This window comes from Guyanagaster necrorhizus (genome assembly GCF_019112545.1).
Source record: "Guyanagaster necrorhizus MCA 3950 unplaced genomic scaffold BT62scaffold_24, whole genome shotgun sequence".
Lineage (NCBI taxonomy): Eukaryota > Fungi > Basidiomycota > Agaricomycetes > Agaricales > Physalacriaceae > Guyanagaster > Guyanagaster necrorhizus.
The window spans coordinates 440,944-460,320 of NW_025064903.1; the positions used below are offsets into that span (position 1 = coordinate 440,944).

At 43.7% G+C, this 19,377-nt stretch overlaps 6 protein-coding genes across 6 annotated transcripts; 1 reads left to right on the plus strand and 5 right to left on the minus strand.

The window, feature by feature from the left end:
• Positions 1-747: 747 nt before the first annotated feature.
• Positions 748-1,548, minus strand: BT62DRAFT_338989 (uncharacterized protein). Its single transcript, XM_043180555.1, has 2 exons — positions 1,207-1,548; positions 748-1,154 (listed from the first exon to the last, which is right to left on the minus strand). Exons 1-2 carry the CDS (start codon positions 1,447-1,449, stop codon positions 921-923), a joined length of 477 nt encoding a protein of 158 aa, XP_043036777.1. The 5' UTR covers positions 1,450-1,548; the 3' UTR covers positions 748-920.
• On the minus strand, positions 1,457-2,410 carry BT62DRAFT_935227 (uncharacterized protein). The gene is made up of 2 exons (XM_043186890.1): positions 1,917-2,410; positions 1,457-1,846 (listed from the first exon to the last, which is right to left on the minus strand). The coding sequence occupies exons 1-2, from the start codon at positions 2,123-2,125 to the stop codon at positions 1,756-1,758; spliced, it is 300 nt and encodes a 99-aa protein (XP_043036778.1). The 5' UTR covers positions 2,126-2,410; the 3' UTR covers positions 1,457-1,755.
• A 210-nt stretch (positions 2,411-2,620) lies between these two features.
• BT62DRAFT_935228 (uncharacterized protein) lies at positions 2,621-4,399 on the minus strand. The gene is given in 4 exon segments (XM_043186891.1): positions 2,621-2,826; positions 2,844-2,847; positions 2,875-3,276; positions 3,337-4,399. The coding sequence occupies 4 exon segments, from the start codon at positions 4,051-4,053 to the stop codon at positions 2,714-2,716; spliced, it is 1,236 nt and encodes a 411-aa protein (XP_043036779.1). The 5' UTR covers positions 4,054-4,399; the 3' UTR covers positions 2,621-2,713.
• A 36-nt stretch (positions 4,400-4,435) lies between these two features.
• BT62DRAFT_1078653 (uncharacterized protein) lies at positions 4,436-6,103 on the plus strand. The gene is made up of 4 exons (XM_043179410.1): positions 4,436-4,959; positions 5,010-5,202; positions 5,253-5,738; positions 5,788-6,103. The coding sequence occupies exons 1-4, from the start codon at positions 4,448-4,450 to the stop codon at positions 5,971-5,973; spliced, it is 1,377 nt and encodes a 458-aa protein (XP_043036780.1). The 5' UTR covers positions 4,436-4,447; the 3' UTR covers positions 5,974-6,103.
• Positions 6,104-6,767: 664 nt separating this feature from the next.
• BT62DRAFT_903783 (MFS general substrate transporter) lies at positions 6,768-9,396 on the minus strand (the record flags this gene model as incomplete). The annotated part of the gene is made up of 20 exons (XM_043183535.1): positions 6,768-6,886; positions 6,937-6,983; positions 7,034-7,063; positions 7,118-7,131; positions 7,185-7,234; positions 7,286-7,358; positions 7,414-7,497; positions 7,549-7,613; positions 7,663-7,798; positions 7,921-7,959; positions 8,013-8,128; positions 8,187-8,252; positions 8,304-8,352; positions 8,408-8,452; positions 8,510-8,604; positions 8,660-8,753; positions 8,801-8,834; positions 8,886-9,016; positions 9,210-9,237; positions 9,305-9,396. The coding sequence occupies 20 exons, from the start codon at positions 9,394-9,396 to the stop codon at positions 6,768-6,770; spliced, it is 1,407 nt and encodes a 468-aa protein (XP_043036781.1).
• A 1,547-nt stretch (positions 9,397-10,943) lies between these two features.
• BT62DRAFT_935229 (uncharacterized protein) lies at positions 10,944-11,525 on the minus strand. Its single transcript, XM_043186892.1, has 4 exons — positions 11,413-11,525; positions 11,277-11,364; positions 11,080-11,221; positions 10,944-11,017 (listed from the first exon to the last, which is right to left on the minus strand). The coding sequence occupies exons 1-3, from the start codon at positions 11,518-11,520 to the stop codon at positions 11,115-11,117; spliced, it is 303 nt and encodes a 100-aa protein (XP_043036782.1). The 5' UTR covers positions 11,521-11,525; the 3' UTR covers positions 10,944-11,017; positions 11,080-11,114.
• Positions 11,526-19,377: the final 7,852 nt, after the last annotated feature.

The window sequence follows — 19,377 nt, forward strand, 5'->3', positions numbered from 1 at the left end:
AACTAAGAGTTTTGTGTGTGTGTTGGTGTGAGTGTGGTCAGTGGATAACGCTCTGCTGTATCCGTTTTCACCTTGCGCGCACTCAGGTACTCTTCACCGGTGTCACGGAAAAGAGTATTTTGGCGCGCTATTCGTCTAACAGTTGCCACGAAGAAAAATATTACAAATCGATGTACCTACCGTCAGAGTCGAAGAAGCTTCCTGGAGGTAGCCCTGTTCCTTCGACCAAGTGAACCATAAAACGGATATGCCGGAGATGGAAGCTGAGAATTCCAGCTGAATCTGCAGTGGTTATGCAGTTTCCCTCAGTGAAGCAAGAGTACAGTCTCTCGGATGAGTTTTCTGTAGATGATATTTGGCTAAGCATCCAAGAAGCGGAATTGCAGTAAGAGGACGACTCGGAGGAAAGTGGTAGGCATAGCAGGTAAATCAGGACAGATGCTGAAAAGGCTCCAAGAATCGAAAAGAAGCCTAGATGCGACCACGATAGAAGACAGTACATATGGACACGCGACGCGCAGATGATTGTCGTCTGAGATGTGGAAGAGACCCTAGGTGGCGTACTAGCCGGACTTTATTTTGGCGGGGGCCACTGGCAGCGGATGAGAAGCAAATGGTTGACTCATCAAGGCCCTGTAACCGTTTCGGACCGCCTACCGAAAGTATCCGGGTAGTCACCGCTCCCAGCGAGACCAGTTGACAAGCTTCAGTACCCTCTTACGAGATAACTTGTTTGCTACTATGGTATGCTCATCTAATGATCCAAGAGCATGTTTTAAGACAAGTTCAGATGTCCTCGCCGTTGGATCGAGACTTTGTTATTATACGCTGCCGAAGCCGGTCAAATATTCTATGCCAGAAATTGCGATGCCCACAATCTACCCTTCAAAGTCTACCCGACCTATCCGTTCTCTTAATTATTAAGCGGAGGTATTTTCATACTTCACAGCTACCGATGAATACATCGGAAGTTCCGCAGCACAATCATTGTCGAAAAGCAAAGCGGGAAGCCTTTCCGTCATCCGGCGAGGCGGAGTGTTACGGATATCCCAACCATAGACGGATTCAAGGCGCTTCCTGAGATGCTCCAAGGTGCTAGAAAGCTCCGCTGCGGAAGGGAAGCTGGATGGTTCTAGTGGTATTGCCCGGTTGTACTGGAAAAAGTGAGATACGAGATGAATGAGAGTGGAGACATAGTGCTCTTACCTTCGCCAAACATTTGGAATACCGTTGGGCATAGCGCTTGAAGACTGTTAAATGGTCATAGAATATTGCAGCATGTTCTCCGAGTTCCCGAATCTCATGCTCGTCTTTGGAAAGGAAGTCGTGGTGTGCTGTTGTCGATCTGCATCGGGGTTTTATGTTTAATACATCCTCGACGAGAATGCTTAGAATTGGACGGGAATCCCACCAAGGAATATTACGGTACGCTTCATCCACTCGAAGCATCTGGATGCCCAGCCCTTTCGCAACGGACTAACCATAAGCGTGAAAGTTGGTAAAGTAGTCAATGATAGGCTGCGTATCGGCCGAATAGCTTGATGATCATGCATTGAGTTTGTGGAATATCCTTTGGAGCGTTCAGTTCTGCCACTGTCTCCAGGTGTTCGATCGCGGCTTCAAACTGGGAAGGCAGACGCCGACATTCATTTGCGCCCAGAGGTGAATATTTACTCACGGAGCTAAGCACTGAGGACATGCTCAGTGGAAGAACGTCCTTGAGAGGAAAGTTGTATATCGACTACGTATTACGCGTCAGAATTTGCATAGTGTTTGAAGATCGGTAAGGAACTTCGCCTTTCCGTCTTCAAATTCGGCATATCTGGCTTGAGGGAAAAGCCCAAAGCTTGAAGCATCAAAATATACGCTGTGTTCGTGATTGGGCTATCAAAGATCAGAAGAGAAAATATACGTACAATCCATCGATATCAAAGAATGACCCGGGAGGTAAGCATGTCCCCTCGATCAAGTCCACCATGAAATGCGCACGCTGGAGGTGAATGTGGATGATAGCAGCTGACGTTGTGGAGTTGAGACAATTTTCTTCAGAAACGCAGGTAGGCTGAGAGAGGGACGAGTTACGATTCCAGGGTGTAGTATCCGCGGTGAAAAGATTACGGATCATCAGAGAGGCGGAGATGCAGTTCGAAGAAAAGACTGGTGGTATACATAGAAGAGCTATCATAAGTCATGCAGACAACCCTCCGAGAATGGCAAAGACTTCAGGGCAGCGAATTTGAGCCAGACTAAATGGTAATCTGCTCATGAAGAAAAACGCTGTTGGCGTCCCAAAGAGAATAAACAATGTTTTGGATAACACAGAAGACTAGAGGGATTTCTGTTGAGCTTGGTTCCTTATGAAAGAATCACAGAGAAAGGAATGTCCGTGATGGTTGTCAAAGTTGAACCGTGCACGTGGCAAGACGGACTGCTACAGATTTCGATCCGAAAGTCCGAATTGTTGGCTATTTGTCATCGTCGAGTTCTCCCATCGTCTCTTTTTTGTTCTAAATCCATCTCTATAGATAGCGATTGCCGTTCTGGAATTGCGAGATTGATTTTACATTACAGGAGATCATATTGACGTTGTCTCTATTGTTCTTGCATCGTGCTGATATCAGGGGAATATATTGCTTCTCGAACACATGGTGCTCGTACGATAAAACGACAGCAAAAAAAAAGCATAAAGACAGATAATGTAAAAAGCAATGTCCTAGGCCGGCGCCTCCCCAAGTTTCTGGATGTACGTCCGAATGGCCTTTCGAACGGCAACCGGAGAACTGTCCTCATCCTTATCTGGTACATTTGACGGTGAGATAGCATTGAGTTCCTTCTGATAATGCAGTTAGACATCAGATCCAATTGCAGGAAGAGCCGAACCTTCAGTTCTCCAGAAGCTGAGCCTATGTTTGCGCAGCAGGTTCCGATATCCATGAAATGCTCCTGGGCCTCATGAACATTGAATATGAGGAACATCATTCGCTCCTGATTCTCCTGTAGGCCCTTTGGAAACCCCATCAATGTCAGGAACCTTTGCACGTGTGTCTGATCCGTTTCGAGCAGATCGCTCTGATCTCGTAAAAAATGATCAAAATGATCGAGCTCATCGTTCAGCAGATGCGCGATGTTCATAGCTTCATTGACAGCCTTCTCCAGATTGTCAAGAGTAGAATCCACGGAGTCCTGACTTCTTTCCAGCTGCTTTCTCAAAGTTCTGTCGCGAGACAACGTTGGAAAAATCCAAATCGGGTCCAGAACATGCTCGAGATGGTTCATCTTGGAAAGAGTGTGCAATATTTAGGCAGGAATTATCAGCAGAGGAGATAAAACATGTACCTCTCTCAGAAAAGTGGCCTTTGTGTTCTGCCCGGCACGTCTTAATGCAATGAAGGCGCATTCTAGCTGGCGCGATAACTTGGCCAAGCTAGCAAACCGGTCTGAGGTGGCTTTTCGAAGGGAGACGGGTAGATGGTAATCGAATGCGGTTTTGCGAGACAGATCGCTGAAGGTTGCAGAGTTCTCACTAATGGCTTCTAGCATGGCACCCTTGGAGAGACTCTGAATATGACCATTCAGATTGAGAATCTCCCTGGCTTCATATTTGAGACGCGCTGTTAAATTTGTCGTATGGAAGAACAGCATTTTTGATCCGCCATCGGGAAGATAGGGCATCGCAAGGTCACAGTTGATCAGAGAACACTTGAAGCTGACCATGGGGGGTACGACTACGCTGAGCAGGCCGGTGAAACCTGCCGTCACACCAGCAATGCTGGCTTCAACGCCCAAGCCAATTCTTGAACAAGCGGTGCCAATGCCAGTACCAGCACCAGATACTAAGTCGCTGAGAGGCTTCAGGAGTTGGAAAATGAGGGTAGCCACGTAGCAAAGTAGGATTGTGGCGCCAATAATAATCCCGAGGTACACCAATTCATGAGCACTGGTGATAGACGCAATGGGTTGACGTCGACGGAGAATGGTAGTGGAATGGTCGTGAACCAAGGAAGCATTCTGATGATCGTTTTTTGATTCCGAGGATGCCTGAGGGCGAGCCATGATGTGAGGGAAGAAGCTGAACTGTCGCAATGTACTGGCAAGATACTTCAGCGAGGTTTATATTAGACACTGAATAGCATCTTGTGGGAGCTAGATCAGGCTGTCTAGTTACCTGAGAATTGTCTCCATGGTCTTCATGGGAATCTGTTACCATCCGCTCTGTGGGAGCTCTTGCAGATTTGTTCGCGACGTGTCAGTGCTTTGTCTCGAGTTCACGCGTTGCTATCGATTTACTCTTGCTTTGTACTTGTGCGCTTGTTGAGAAGGCCTTGTCGGGACTCGGACAGAGGGAACAACAAGGAGACCCTAAAAAGACACAAAAGACAACATGATGGTCTACTGATGAGATGAGATGAGGCGTCCGAGTCACATCACTGTGACAGACCAAACGACTATGAGAGGAACAACGCGAACAACCTTTGACTTGCTAACCACCATGTCATCCACAGCAGGAAAATTTGCAAAAGCAGAATCTCTGGCAGAAATCTATCCTGTCCTATCCATTTCCCTTCCATCGACTACTCCTACGTCTAGTACTCTTCCAGAGGCGCCTTCGCTCCATGCTCAGAGTGTGTGGGGCGCTCCCAAGATCTATCTGTCCTGGGCTCAAAATATTAGACGTCTCTGCTTCTTCGCATTTCTAGGTGGGATGTGTGCATTTGGCCTCATATCTCAGCTGTGTGCACCTTACTCTTCATCCTACTGTACATCCGTGGCAAGATGGCTTTCTTTTTCTCCCTTTCGTGCCAGTCAAATGTCTCAGGGTAGCTGCATTCTTCGCGGAGGCTGCCTGGACTCTGATATTGCTGCACGGACCATTCATTTGCACCTAAAGCATGCGCATTACATGGCGAGCCTGATAGAAGGAACCGGTTTACCCCCAATGCATTTCTTCAACTCCACACCGTATGTTTGGGCTATCTCAATTCTTGGGCAAGTACTTATTTGATATCTAGAGTCGGTCGGAACTTCGCAGATCATGGACTTTCGTACTACATCAATGACGACCCGAACCGAAAACGATTAATAGAAGATCTACCCCAGCTCTTTCGCCTCCGAGGGCTCATACATCGCCGGTACCATCCATATCTAATAAAACATTTCTATACCCATTTTGACACGAAACCTACGAGAGCAATGCATAAAGGAGTAAGGACTTCTTTTCGTTTCAAGTGTCTTTCTGTCTAACGTTCATCCAGTTTAGGGCAGCAATATCGGGACTATCAGCCGCCATCGAACGTGAAAAACAACTCTCCACGACTTCCCAACAGTGGCGCATCATAGAGATTGACAAAATCCTTCAAAAGACGCTCGATCGATTGTTCAGGCGGCTTCAAAACATGTTCAGACAACTCGCGGCGGATACTCCACCTTTTCTTGAACATATTTCCGCTTTCCATGCTTTGTCTCAGCGTATCTCCTCCGAGCTGGAATCAGAGATAGCTCGCGTTGAGATGGCTTACCACAAGATCCCGTGGTGGGATTCATATCCATTTGTTTGCATGTTTGCACATGGTATTTTAGGGATGAAACCCCAGCGCAGGATGTTCACCAAATACCACGAATTCTTATCCGCAGATGCGTCAGATATCCGCTACATTGTGGAACAGGTGGCTATCCTCCATGATCATCTAGAGATCCTGCAGCGATACTTCCTCTGGTACTCAGATGGCCCCATCATCATGGTAGGTTTTCGTTCCCTCATTTGTATTCACGCTCAGACTTTCTTTGCAGGACGATGTCGACGATGCTCCAGTTCCGACTCCAGCTGAGCTTTTCAAACTGGAGGATGAGCTTGTCGAACGACTACATGCAGGTTATTGGGCTAGGGAGTACGATTCTTTCCCGCCTCATCGATTAACGGCAACGTACCCGTCTTTACCTCTTAATCCTGATCATCCCTCCTCGCCGTCTCAGTGAAATGCTCTTCCTCTGTCTTGGTGTTAATATTTATCATCTTATGATACTATGTCGCCTTATTCCTTCCTTGTCATACCTTTTCGATGACCAGAACTGGTCTTCTGATCTCATATAATTCATATACCTCTTCACTTGTTGTTCAACGATCTGATTTCGCATGACGGATTAACCACTCTCATCGGAAGCTTCTCGCCTCTGGAAGACAGTCTACTCTGAATTCCTCGTAAGACAGTTGCCGTGGATATTTGATAAGTTATCCCGATGTGTAGTAAATCGATGACTCTATGGGGTAGTCGAACACTAGACAGCAGAGACCGGGCTTATTTGCAACGAGATCAAGGATCTTTGAACCCCGCTCGGACAGAAATGTGTAGCTCTCGGTCCTCGGAGAAGGGCCGCACAAATTTGGGACACGATATGGAGTCTTCCCATCGTTTGTTATCATCGCTTGTCTGCACTCTTGTCCAGGAGCTTTCGAGACTCATTAATCCGGAGTGTGAATCTCGGTGGGTGTAGTGACCTTTCGATCGTGCCTTTTCTTCGTTGTATTGTTTTTCTCGATACAGTATAGAGCGTGTCTGCCCCGGGGGCAGGTCTGGTGAAGACTTCCTCGAGCTATTAAATGAGTTGGTTAAAGAACGCTCCCAAAATGTGGTCGGGGTCGATCAGGCGCAGTTCACATCTAGGCGATTCCGGGGTTGGCGTCAGTAATAGCTTCTCGATATTAAAGGCCGATCCTCAATTCACGCGCGAATAAGCGAAATAGATATTCTTGCCATGGTCCTAAGGCATATTTACTCTTTGTTCTCTTTGAGCTCTGAAGTCTGTTTCTCGATATTGTTCATATCTAGCGCTGCATGAGCGCGTCCGGCATCTCGATTCTGGAAGTACAAAGTGGCGAGTGTCGCACAAACTGGAACGCCATGTCAAGAGTGGTAGTAACAAATAACTGATAAAACTTACTCATGACTATGGTGATGAAGATAGTAGTCACGTTTCCAACGAAGACACTAAAACCACGTCTTTGTCAGGACACAGGTAAGAGTGTTACGGAACGCACCGAGGCTGGTCTACTTGAGGAAATATGACACTGATAAGTAGCTCAGTCAATAAAAAAACCGATGGAGACAAGCGGAATAAACACATCGGAAGCCAGGCCTGAGGTAAACCCAATGAGCTCGGTAACCTCATACGACTCGGGAGGTACAAACCTCAAAAACGTATGCAACAGCGCTAGCACTGGCGACTACAAAGGCCCTCTCTGTTCAACATGGTGAGAAATCGTAACAGTCAACGAAACCCAATGGCTTACTCTCGTTATCGTAGCTAGTAAGCTCGTTTATCCAAGCAAAAATAACACCGGATAAGCCGTTGCAAACTTGGGTCTGTGAGACGAAGCAATGACAGAGTGTACATAACTGTGGTACAAGATTAACCCACCATATAATAGAATGCCCAGCGTCTGGGGATGTTTGTGTACAGAGACGTAGCTGCAAGCACGATGCAGACGATGATATTCCAAATCTGTAACACAGTGTGAGCATGATCTATTTTGTATGAACAAATCGCGCATACCCCAGCGGCAATAATTGGTGGCCATCTTTTTTCCACAGCGTCAGACCACCAGGCCCATGTCAAAGCTATAAACACGGGTCAACTTGGTCACTGATCAAAGGACGAGAAGCGCACTCATGATAATTTGTACAACATTAATACCCAAAGGATATATATTGATTTGACTGACCGTATATCTTGTTTTGCCTTCGGTGTTAAAGCTCTTGAGCCAGAATATCATTGAGGTCGCAGGCCCACGGTTGTTATTATACTACGACGGATGACTCAACGAGACCAGAGACGTAACGGAGATCAGAAGCTCACAAAAACGAAAACTAACGATAAGCGTCAGTTCGAATCATAGCTGCCACAACATTGCTACTGACGGGTAACAAGCATGTAAAGATGCCATGTCTTGAAAAAACCTAAGACCTGGATCGAGCCATTGGCGAGAGTACCAAGTCAAGCGAAACGGTCAATCATACTTTAGTTTTGGTGAACTTAGCAGGCGGTTTCCTTCCAATAAGCTCCATCCGTTTCCGGGCTATCGCAAGTTCTTTTTCGGTGAAAAAGACGGATGCCTTAGTATTATGCGGAAGATCTATGAAGGTTTTGGAAATGTGTACGGGGTGTGCTGTCCAAAGAGCACAGGGACACACCGGGCATTACGAGGAAGCCAAAAACGCTGATGGTAACCGTAATAATTCCATCGATGATGAAAAGCCCTGCACAACAGTCAGTAGCCGCGAAAGAACTTAGAGATGTGGGTGACGCACATCTCCAGCCAGCAAGACTGCGAACGCCATTTAAGCCATTATAGGCGGCCTGATGAGTATACACGTATGAAGGCGCCGATGGCCGTGAAGGCGAAAAAACCTACGGCCTGTAAGAAACCGCTGAATAATGGACCAAAACCAGCAGACGTCTGGCGATATTAATAGACAATCAGTTGGATCACCGTACCACGAGGTGGAGATCGTACATGAACTATACAAGTGCGCTTCGCCAGTTCCTCGCCCTTGTACCAACTACTAATCACATATGCTGTGCCGGGATAAAACGTTGATTCCGCCAAACCTGTGGCTCGAATTTAGTAGCCGGCCCAAACAGCCAAAAAGGAACGCATTTTCACCAATGAAAAACCGTAAGGCACAGATTTGGCTGAAATTTTTGCTAGTAGCCGTGACCATCGTGAGAACACCCCAGATAACTTCCATTGCGGGAATCTGACGCCCGATAAATGGTGTGTACCATGAATATAAGTTTCACGTACCCAAACGGATGGCCTGATTCTGGTTATGATAAGGCTAGAAGACGCTTATAGTGATCTGATGCAACTTGAGCGATTTGTTGCATACTTTGAAGGGATTTGTCCAATGACATAGCCGACTGTCCAAGAGGTTGTGATGAAGTTTAATTGATTTCCGTGTCTAGATGAAATCAGTATGCAGCAGGCATCTTCGTTCAGAGAGACCCCCACAAGTGTAGGCTGAGATAAACATGAGATTTTGAAGGTATAGAAAAAGTTAGGAGCGACGAACTCATCCTGCATTCCAGAAACATACTTTCAACCCTCGTAAGTTCGACCGGAGAGCTAAAACAATAATACGAGGGGACATACAGCATTCTGCGACGATATAAATCAAGGAGGACACTGGTCATCAGTCGCAATAAGCACCCACCGTCACGTTTTGCTGATCTAGATACGTGCTATACAGAGATGGGTAAGTCATCGAAGATACCAAGTCTTTGTAAAGACACTTATTTAGTGAAGTACGACAAAGTCGCATAGATCAGAAGACACGCGTCGAGCTTGGCAAGAAACTTTCTCTCTTCTGGAGGCTTGTCCCACGTGTCCCTAGCATACATTTGTCGGAGTCCGAGCCAAGCTTTCGTCAGGATGATCGATATTTACCAGATGAAGCAGTAGAAAGGTCGTTTCTTGGTATTCAATGATTCGGCAGACATTGTTCAGATGTCTTGACTCCTCCCAAGCCACTGCAGGAGAATACTTATCTCATTCCATCCGACGTGCTGGTATTTCAAGTATTTCTTCTTCCCTTTCTGAGCTCAGACAATCTCAGGCTCGCACACGCAACCTCCAATATTGCGGTGTTACTAACATAACGTCTTCCAAGAAGACGGCTACATCCTTCTATTCGAGAGAGAACATTGCGAGCACACACGGTGAGAAATCAGGAGGACAGGCGGCCGAATTTTTCTGAGTTTTGATTCTAACAATAGAGGTTTAGGAAGTCATGAGGATCGCGACGTGACGCGCAGCAAGCATACATGAGAATGCAGAAGGAAGGCACTGATCGGGAAACTTCGGAATCCGGTCGGACATCTGCTGGCGGTTCATCCTTAAATAACTTACTGCAATTACTTTCATGAGTTCCGCGAGTAGATATATATAATAAAGCCGGACTCGCCATGCTAACAGTTATTTTAGCAGAATCTTGGAGTCACGCGCTGAATCTACCACCGGACTCTTTGGTGACAGGCCATCGTAGCAGTCAATGAGTATCTGCTTAGCCTGAGGCTGCTTAGCTGTTTGGCATGAAGGCACGGTGAAAGATTTGATGTTCTTAATTGCTTCTAAATTGACGCTCTACGGGCAAGCCTTCTATTACGTTCAAATCCTTGTCTGACACTAATGTTTGCGAGAAAGCAAATGAGCACCTACTTGATTATCTATCTAGGTTCAAATTCTGCCTTCGTAACCAATTCGACAGCGGCAAAATCTGCCAGCCTCTGAAGTCCTCCATTTGCATGGTTCCGAATCTCCCGGACAGCCAGACGGCCATTTTTAGACCCTGACCAGCGATCATGGGACGTGGCTAATATCCCGCATTCTTGCGGCATCCTCGCTCTCGTATACAAGGATGATCTTTACGCTGATATTACGAAGACGGAGAGGCGATAAACATACTTCCGTGCGGAACAGACTCCAGAATGGGTAACGCGACTCCGGTTCCCGTATCGTAGCTTTGCGGACGTGGTAGATCAAGGACAGGACATCATTTCGCTGGTCATGAGGCAGCAGAACGTTATCTCAGAGCGGATGTAGTCTGTAATAAAATGGTAGGTAGCCACAAATTGATTGTTGTACTGTGAATAAAATAACACATAAATTGTCGACGCGTCTCTTCTTTTGCTGTCAAGACTGTAATAAGATCAGAATGGTCAGCATGAGCTCAAAGAAGAGATGTTAAACATACGCACCATTTTCAGTGCCCACTCTTTGGGCACCGTTCATGCCTGGGCCATTGTCCTCGACTTCGTCGTGCCGTTCCTTTCAAAAATTGGAACAGGTGCCGTGAATGTGTTGGAAAGAGCTGAATTTGGACACCTGATAATTGTAGATATTCACGCGAATACATGGAGAAATGTTCGGAAGGACTTTTTACCAGTTTGTCGGATACTCTTAACATAGTACTTCGAATCGTCCTATCAATCTTCGCGACGGACGTTCCCACAGGATACACATCTAAAATTGAAAGATCGAATTTAACACTCTGCACGATCTATTCTTAATATCTTATCACGCACTTGTAAACTGTGAGATAAAAGGTCACTTTACGACTTCAATAGATGCACAGCGGATAGTCACAAGTTGTCATGGGTTCATCCGCAGAACGAATCTGAAGCTGGCTGAAATAGGAAAATTCATGTCCGCACTTTGCACACTCATCTACGCCGGGATTAGGTGAGCTCGACTCGAAAACACCAAATGATGAATACCATACAAGCTGTTTTTGCACCACTGCTGAGCTCAGAAGAAACATCTCTCATATCGTCGACCTTTTTGGTATTCATTTGAGTTCTTGTCGTATGCTGAGATAAAGTAAGTGACGTGCGAGATTCGAGAAGGGTGACACCAACCTGTTTCGTAATCGGAAACTCGTATGGGCATGTTTGACAAACCCACTTATTTTTGCCATTGGATTTGCCAACGATGAGGATGTTTGCGCAGGAAGGACAGAAGAGCATGGCGGTGACTCAAGGAAGGACGAAGTTGTTGTGGCATATTTAGTTTTTAGTCTGTCTTACGTCCGAGATCCCAAATACGTCCGTCCCCGTCTCGTTGAGGATCCCACCAGTCCAGCTAGACTGGAATCTGTTCAGAGGTTGTGAGATAGATCTGTTGCCTTCTTTACAAATGCATCAAAAACGGGTTTCAACCAATCAGATGTGGATTAAATTGCGAAACTTGATTGGTGAATTCCTTTTAGTTATACCTCATACATGGAAGGAAAGGTAATGGCACCACATAGCCTCCACAAAAGATGTCGATAGGCATTCAAATAAGACGGTCATCGACCACGGATCTCCCAAAATGATAGGCCCGTAAAAACCGTTGTTGTCAAGTTACCACCGAAGAAGCCTCATAGTGGGCATCCCCCTCTATTAACACCCCAAGCCGAGTTTCTAAGTCAATGGCCTCGCATGAACCGTCCTACGACGAACAGGTGAGAGGTCTTGAGTCGCTGTAGTTGCTATACAGGTCGAAATTGTATATCCCTGGCAAATTTGATTAGAAGATGCGATAAAAGGCTGGTATCACGACATCGACCAATCAATGTACTGGACTGCGGTGAAACCACCTCCCATACCATCCCAGGTTTGGTTCTAGATGAAGAGGAATAGCTGGCCCAAACTCTCCAGGATATCAAAAGTGCATTATTCCTATGTCTGGGACACGTTATCCTCGGAACAGGCTATCGCTTTCGTCATGGAGGATGGGGAGTGCTATCATTGGAACAGCACTACAGAAGTTCTGTCGCGATTCGAAGGAGTATTCCCATGGTAAACGAGTTCTTCGCAACGGGATTGCGGGAAGCTGACGGGACTCCGTCTGGATGATGCGGACGCAGCTGTAGAAGAAGCAAACAGGCGAAGGTGAGGATGATATCAGAGGCCCTGCGGGGAAGGGAAATCCATGTCTCTGGGTGAGCACCTGAGTCACTAAGATGATGAAGGAGCAATGCCAAGCCCTATACATGGGTGCTGCTGTCTATGAAGCCCAGTCAGCATCTCCTGGGAAGGGAGGGCTAAAATGGAAGACCTTTAATCCTTGGTAATTGATTGGGTCACGGCTGGATACAAATGCACTCCAAATACGAAACTTTGTCGAGGATTCAGTCCTACGCCCTTTCGTCGGGATATCGGTCCATTCCCTCTAATTTCAGTTGCGCAACAATTGTATGATCATTTCATATTCCCGCCCAGTTTCTTTTCATTTGCACCTCAGTCTTTTACCACTACAATGAGTGAAGACTGAGGTGCATATCTTACTTACATTGCTACATATTAATTACTTATCTTACTGTTAGATTTGTTGTATTCTAACAAACCTGTCTGCAGCAACTATCCACCTCAGAGTACATCTGTGAATGGCACAAGAACTACAAGATCCCAAATCCCAATGTAAGCATATGGTCAAAAGAGAGTCAATACTGATTCAATGCCGACTATCATGCCTGTTCAAGCATGAAGGAAACAACAACATAGGAAGATTGGAGGGCATAAGTGAGTATGTTTTGAAAGAAGCAAGTCATGGGTCCCAGTGCTGGAGGATATCTGTGTGTATACCCTTATCCTCTCTTTTTGATCATGTTACTCATACCTACTTACCATATACATATGCAACTCCTGCCACTACTCAACTGCCTATATAGCCTAGCCATAAATACCTGTATACCTCAGTCATTTCACCTATGCTGTGTCTGACTGAGGTATGTATACTATTACTATGTCCTTTACTATATTACTCACCCTCATTCATGGAATATTACTTATATTCTTCCATCAGTAGATACAGCACTTATTCAATACAGTTGTTTCACCTATGCTGTGCCCAATGAAGAACATTACTTATATTCTTCCATCAATAGGTTATGGGTACTATTACCTAAAGTCTCAGTCAAGAAGAATATACAGCAAAGAGGATGACTCAACCTACCACTCCAACTACAATACCACCCCATACCACAGTCCTCTCACTACCATTATCACACTCTTAAAATGATGTCATCAATGCCAGGTGTCACAATCCTTCCAGACACAACTAGCCATTTCAATGAGAAGAACTACACTTCCCAGAAGCTACAGATAACTGAGTTGCTAAAAGAAGAAGGGTTATAGAAATACATTGAAAGAACCAGTACTCACCCCACCACCTCTGGAGGCTACCACACCCACACCCACAACTGTATCATTACCACCAGACCCACCCTCATCTATTCTTCCTCTCCATCCTATGATGAGTGGATTTTTCATACCAACTAGCCCACTCCCACATCATATTCAACATCCTTGACCCTATTGGACTAGATCAAAACAGATGGAACAGCAAAAGAATGCTGAGAATCTATTAGCACTGAGCATGCTAGAAAGACTGACATGACCCTGTCAGAGGCTGAAATGTCACTGAATTCCACAAGGTTCAATGGGAATAGTGATATAAATGCTCATGTTGCTGACTTATGCATAAAACAATGCACTGTTAATGATATTCATGCAAGTAGCTCTAAGTAACCAAGAGTTTAAAAGAATAATCATTCACTCTATCACTTTTACAGATCATTGGATGCCTATTCTCTCAAGTCTATATCAGATGGCTATGTCCAGTGACATCATTTCTCACCTCTAAACTCATACTATGACTCTTTATGCTGTGGGCAAAGGATCATCCCTATTCCAGGCTCTTGCAATCCCTTTCACTGGAACCCCTATACCTTCCCACAGGTGCTGCAATTCCAAGTGTAAGACCTGTGATAAGACCCAACACACCATGGAAAATTGTTATTGGCCTAGTAGAGAAAAGGAGGGCTAATTTCTCTCTAATTTTAGTTGCCTCCACCATGCAAATCAGGCCAGTATGAATAATTTGGCTAACACCATAAGACACTTCATCCCTGCCATACACCCACCATCAAGGTTGAATGTGATGCTGATACCATTATTGTCAAGAATGATAGCACTGGAAAAAGAATATGTGAGTGGAATAGTACCAGATTATTTTGGCAATGGGACAAATCTGATAGTGACTCAGAGACCATGTCCAGCAATGAATTCTCAGATCAGAGTTCTGCTTCTGATAGTGAGACAGCTATCACTGACTACATGGATCTGGAGAATGAGATAGACCTAAATATGCTGCCACTTATAGATGTTGAAGATGAGGATAATGTAGTAGATGATGATACACTGCCTCCTGTTGATATTGTTCTCTACATGAATGGCCTTGAAGGAATTGCTCAATTCACCTGTGAAACTGACTCTGCTGGAACTGCTTTTATAATAACTACATTCAAAGGATGCTCACCTTCTGTAATCTTAACATTTATAAACTCTGAAGCCAGTTACTATTTCTTTCACAATCATGAGAACTTTGCTGAGTATATGCTGGTTGCATTTCATACTAGTTTATCTGCCATTGATGAGCCTCTAGACTCTATGTGCTCTGAAATTGTGGGCCTCAATATTTATTTTAGACTTCTGCTCTTAGATAGGCTTTTAGTAAACCAATCATTCTGAATTCAACAAAAGTAATTTCATCACAAAATTTTCATTATTAGTGAACTTTTTCTTTTATGCAAAGATTGTATGTTGCATGCAAATTTTCCTATAGTTTGTAAACTTTTTCTTTTTAACTCTCATAGCATGCAAACTTTCTCTTTAATAATAGACACCATAGACATGGCCAGGCACTATGATATCTGATCATATATGATATACATCATTATTAGTATCCATGTGGCACTCTAATACAGTCCACAAGGCTGGCTGCAGATGTCTAAGCTTTTTACAGCTAGCATATGGAAGACTAATAGGCTGCAAAAGACTAACCATGCAGTTGGTTAGATATTTGTAAGGAATATTAGGAGGACTAGCATACTATTAGCTATGTGAACTTTTAAATATGCCATGCTTAATACAAGCCTCACAGCCTTGAAGGCTTCATGTAATAAAAAGTTTGCTATGCTCACTAAGCTTAGGATTACAGTTACAAATGCTGTTTAATGTAGTATACTTAAAATTAGTAGGAGAGAAGTATAAGTAGGGTATCACACTAGAAAAAGAAGACTAGGTTACACTTTAGAGACAAGCCATACTAAGCCTACTTGACACCCACACTAGCTTATACACTTATATAAACACTTCACCAATAAAACCAGTTACATAGATTGCATATAGATCAATATCCTTCAACAGAGAGTGCTATAGCATCTCAACAAACTTGCATTTCATGGAGAGTCTTACACATAGCACCAGTGAACTATTAAATCCACAAAGTATTGCTTTATCTTGCTTTCTTTCTAAAAACACAGAAGGAATCCATGGTCCTTGTATATCATCCTCACATCTCTCAGACATAATTAAAAGACAGTGAAGGGTAACTGTAGATAGAATTTCATATCTTTTAAACTGACACTATAGTCTACTGGCCTTGCTCTAAAGAATGACACTAACCATTCTCTCTAGACACCACCAAGATTATATATAGGTTTCTGACATCAAAAGTTCATGCTGCAAATAGATTGCACCATCTAAAATTCAGATAGCTATATGGCATTCCTGACATAGAAAAGTTCATGTGCATACTTTAACTCTCTGGTTATAGTTTCAAAAAGTCATAACATCTGTAGCTATTCTCTGCTACACCCTTTTGGAGATTAGTCACTATACAGAGGTATACAACTAGACTTGCTCAAACCAGCCTTCAGATTCTGTGCTTTGGTTTCACTTACCATTATATGTTTTGTGTTTCCTGCCTATAGAGAGTCTACCTAACAGCTTTCTGGTTTATTACTATTGAAGAGAAGAGAACTTTTATGATCCTTAGTTAGAGGACAGTGACAAAGATGTTTCAGCTCAATGAGAAAGACATCAAGCTAATTTTCAAAAACACATTACACTCACTTTCATTGGCAGCAAATACCTCATGTCTGTAAGTGCTCTAAACAAAGTCAGATTGTTGACTATATTTTCCAAAAGCCATGTGGCTGTCCAAAAACAAGTCTAGTAAAGAGATCTTTGCAGGATGGGGCTCAGATAATACATATGTTCTAGATGCAGCATCCACTCTCTAGACCATATTGTCACAGTCATCATCTGTCTCTCTGTGCCACTGGCATTATTATTTTATTCATGTGAGTTCTAAATAGATTGAGGAAATAGTATCAAAGAATCTCATGAATTGCTTAGAAATCACATTGGATTCCCTCCAGAGCAGATGTGAGGATTGTATCCTTGTATAGCACACTTGTTGCCTATTCAATGAATCTACAGACTCCAATGTTGATCCTCTTGACCTAGTGACTACAGACTTGTGAGAATCATCTCAAACAGTATTGTAGAGTAGAAAAACATACATGATCTTCATGGATAGTAGATCCTTCTTCAAAGCAAGAGAGTTTCTTGCTGATAAAACTGATGACATAACTATTGCAGCATTTAACAGATACCATCATATGGCAGAAACTTGTTATGATTTTTCTGTTTATCTTATCTTTTATCTTATCTTATTTCAGTGCTTATTTTATCCAGAGCATCTATCTTGATCATGGGATGATTGCTTATACAATAGGCAGTCCATGCCATTATTCTTCAAAGCACAATGAATGTCTCATCAACAGACAGTATCCTATTGTCTTACTCTTGACAACTAGATATAATAGTACTATAGCATAGAAATGCACAATTGGTAGAGACTATATTTATTGGACATGAAATGTATATAAGTAATATAGCTCTTGCTGTAGTAGACCAGCTTCAAGCTAAAGTTTATCTATATCACTCACCTCATCTTAAGGCTAAATTGCTACAGTCTTGTCATACACAATCAGATCACACAATAGATGGGCTCTGGAATGACTGTATAAACTCAATACAGTGCTAGTTTATCACATATTCTGATCACATGTTAAGCAGATCTAACAATTAGCTCAAAGCTTCTTGTTTCCTTTTTTTAATGCACACTAGTGTGAAAGAAACCAAATGCCATCAATCTCTGATCTTACATCAAGCTTTTTCAAGCTCTTGAATGCTGTCATTGATACCCTACTTGGGCTTTTTATCATTATCTATCTTTATTGAGGAAACCAGTCTGTCACTATCTGGGTGATTAGATATTATACTGTCCTTTAAACTGCATACAGAGTCAGGTGAAATGTCTTATCCATCCTCCTCTTCCATGATCTCCCAGCAGAGCCTCTCTGAACCAATGAGCTTACAGATGGGCTCATACTCAAAACTGTCTCCCAGCTGACTCAGAAAGTTCCTGATGAGATACAAGAGAAAGAAGCCAGCCAGATCAATCAGTATCTGCCCTGACTACTCCAATGAGACAGTCTCTCTATTGAGCAGCAAAGGCACTGCCTTCATAGAATCCTGATGTACTTCTCTCTAGTTCTGGTTGGCCTTACCAATAACCTCTCCTATGACTTCTGGAATGTCATATCTTCTTCTGACTCTTCCACTGCCATCCCTGAGCACAGAATTAGAGACTGTGCTTAAGACTCTCTTAGTGATGCTGCTGAATTAGCTTCAGAATGAGGCTCCATCTACAAATTGGCTCATAAGGACTAGAGCTCTTATAACTCAGAGCTTCTCTCTGACATTAACCTTAATAGCAATAGTATCAGCAGATATACCTGTGAGGCAATAGGAGAGCTCTGGCCTAACAATATAAAGCACCTCATATAAGAATACTCAGACTACTGAGACTATGAAGTCTCATCAGAAGGAACTATAGACCTCTGATGCTTTAAGCTTATATTCTGAAGTGAGACCTATCTATTTTTTCAAGAGCCAAGCTCAGAACCTGCTTCTGTCAGAACTAAAACCTCACTGCCAGCCACACCTAGCACCCTTCTATCTGTCTATGAGATCAGAAGGCCTGATTCTGTCTATATCAGTGACAATATCCTCTGGCAATTTCTCAGAGGCTGAATTGCTGGATTATTTCAGGATGACAACTTTCTTCACCAATTCTATCAATACTATGACCAATTGGAGGAAGCAGCAGAAAAACTCTGAGGAGGATACTGACAATCTGCTGCCAGACCCTTTTGATCTTGGGTCCAATCTCCTACTGACCTCAGACTCAGTCAGCCATAACAACTCCTTAGAGACAGTGAAGCTGCAGGAAGCCCTCTCAGTATTCACTTCATTTGAAGATTACCAAGAAGGGAAAAACAATGAGTAGGATGATGAGTGGCTCTTGAAGAAGATGTACTGAGAGGAGCAGAAAGGGTTTAACAGGCTATTCAGAGAATAGGTGGCAGGTATCATGCAGGATATCATCTGGAGAGTGACTCCTCTAGGCAAGAAATATATAGCAGCAGACAATCAGAAAAAAATTGATATTTTATAGTATTGTGCTACAGAATAAGCAATTTACTTGTATGATAAAGTGTATCCTGAAGAACCCATAGATAACCTGCCAGTATACTGATTGAAGTTTGAACTCTGACCAATGCTGAACATGCTCTCTATCTAATCAAAGTGAGCTGTCTATATGGCACCCTCAGTTCAATCTATGACCATCTTGGTCTTATGACAACTATTCTCATATACTAAATCAGCAACCCCCCCATGATACCCATGGTTAAAAGACTGAAGAAGCTGACTATTCACCAGGCAACCACCCACTGATAAGCCTGGACTCAGTGACCAAGCTGAAAGAGATCAGGATGACTCTAAGGCTAAGAAACTTGGCTTCAAAATCATCAATGGAAGAATCAGAAAGAAGCATGAAATGAGAACAGGAAGCCCAGTTGCTGAAGACCACTCCTTACACTCACTCTTCAGACTCTCCTGAGAATAGAACAACCCATCATT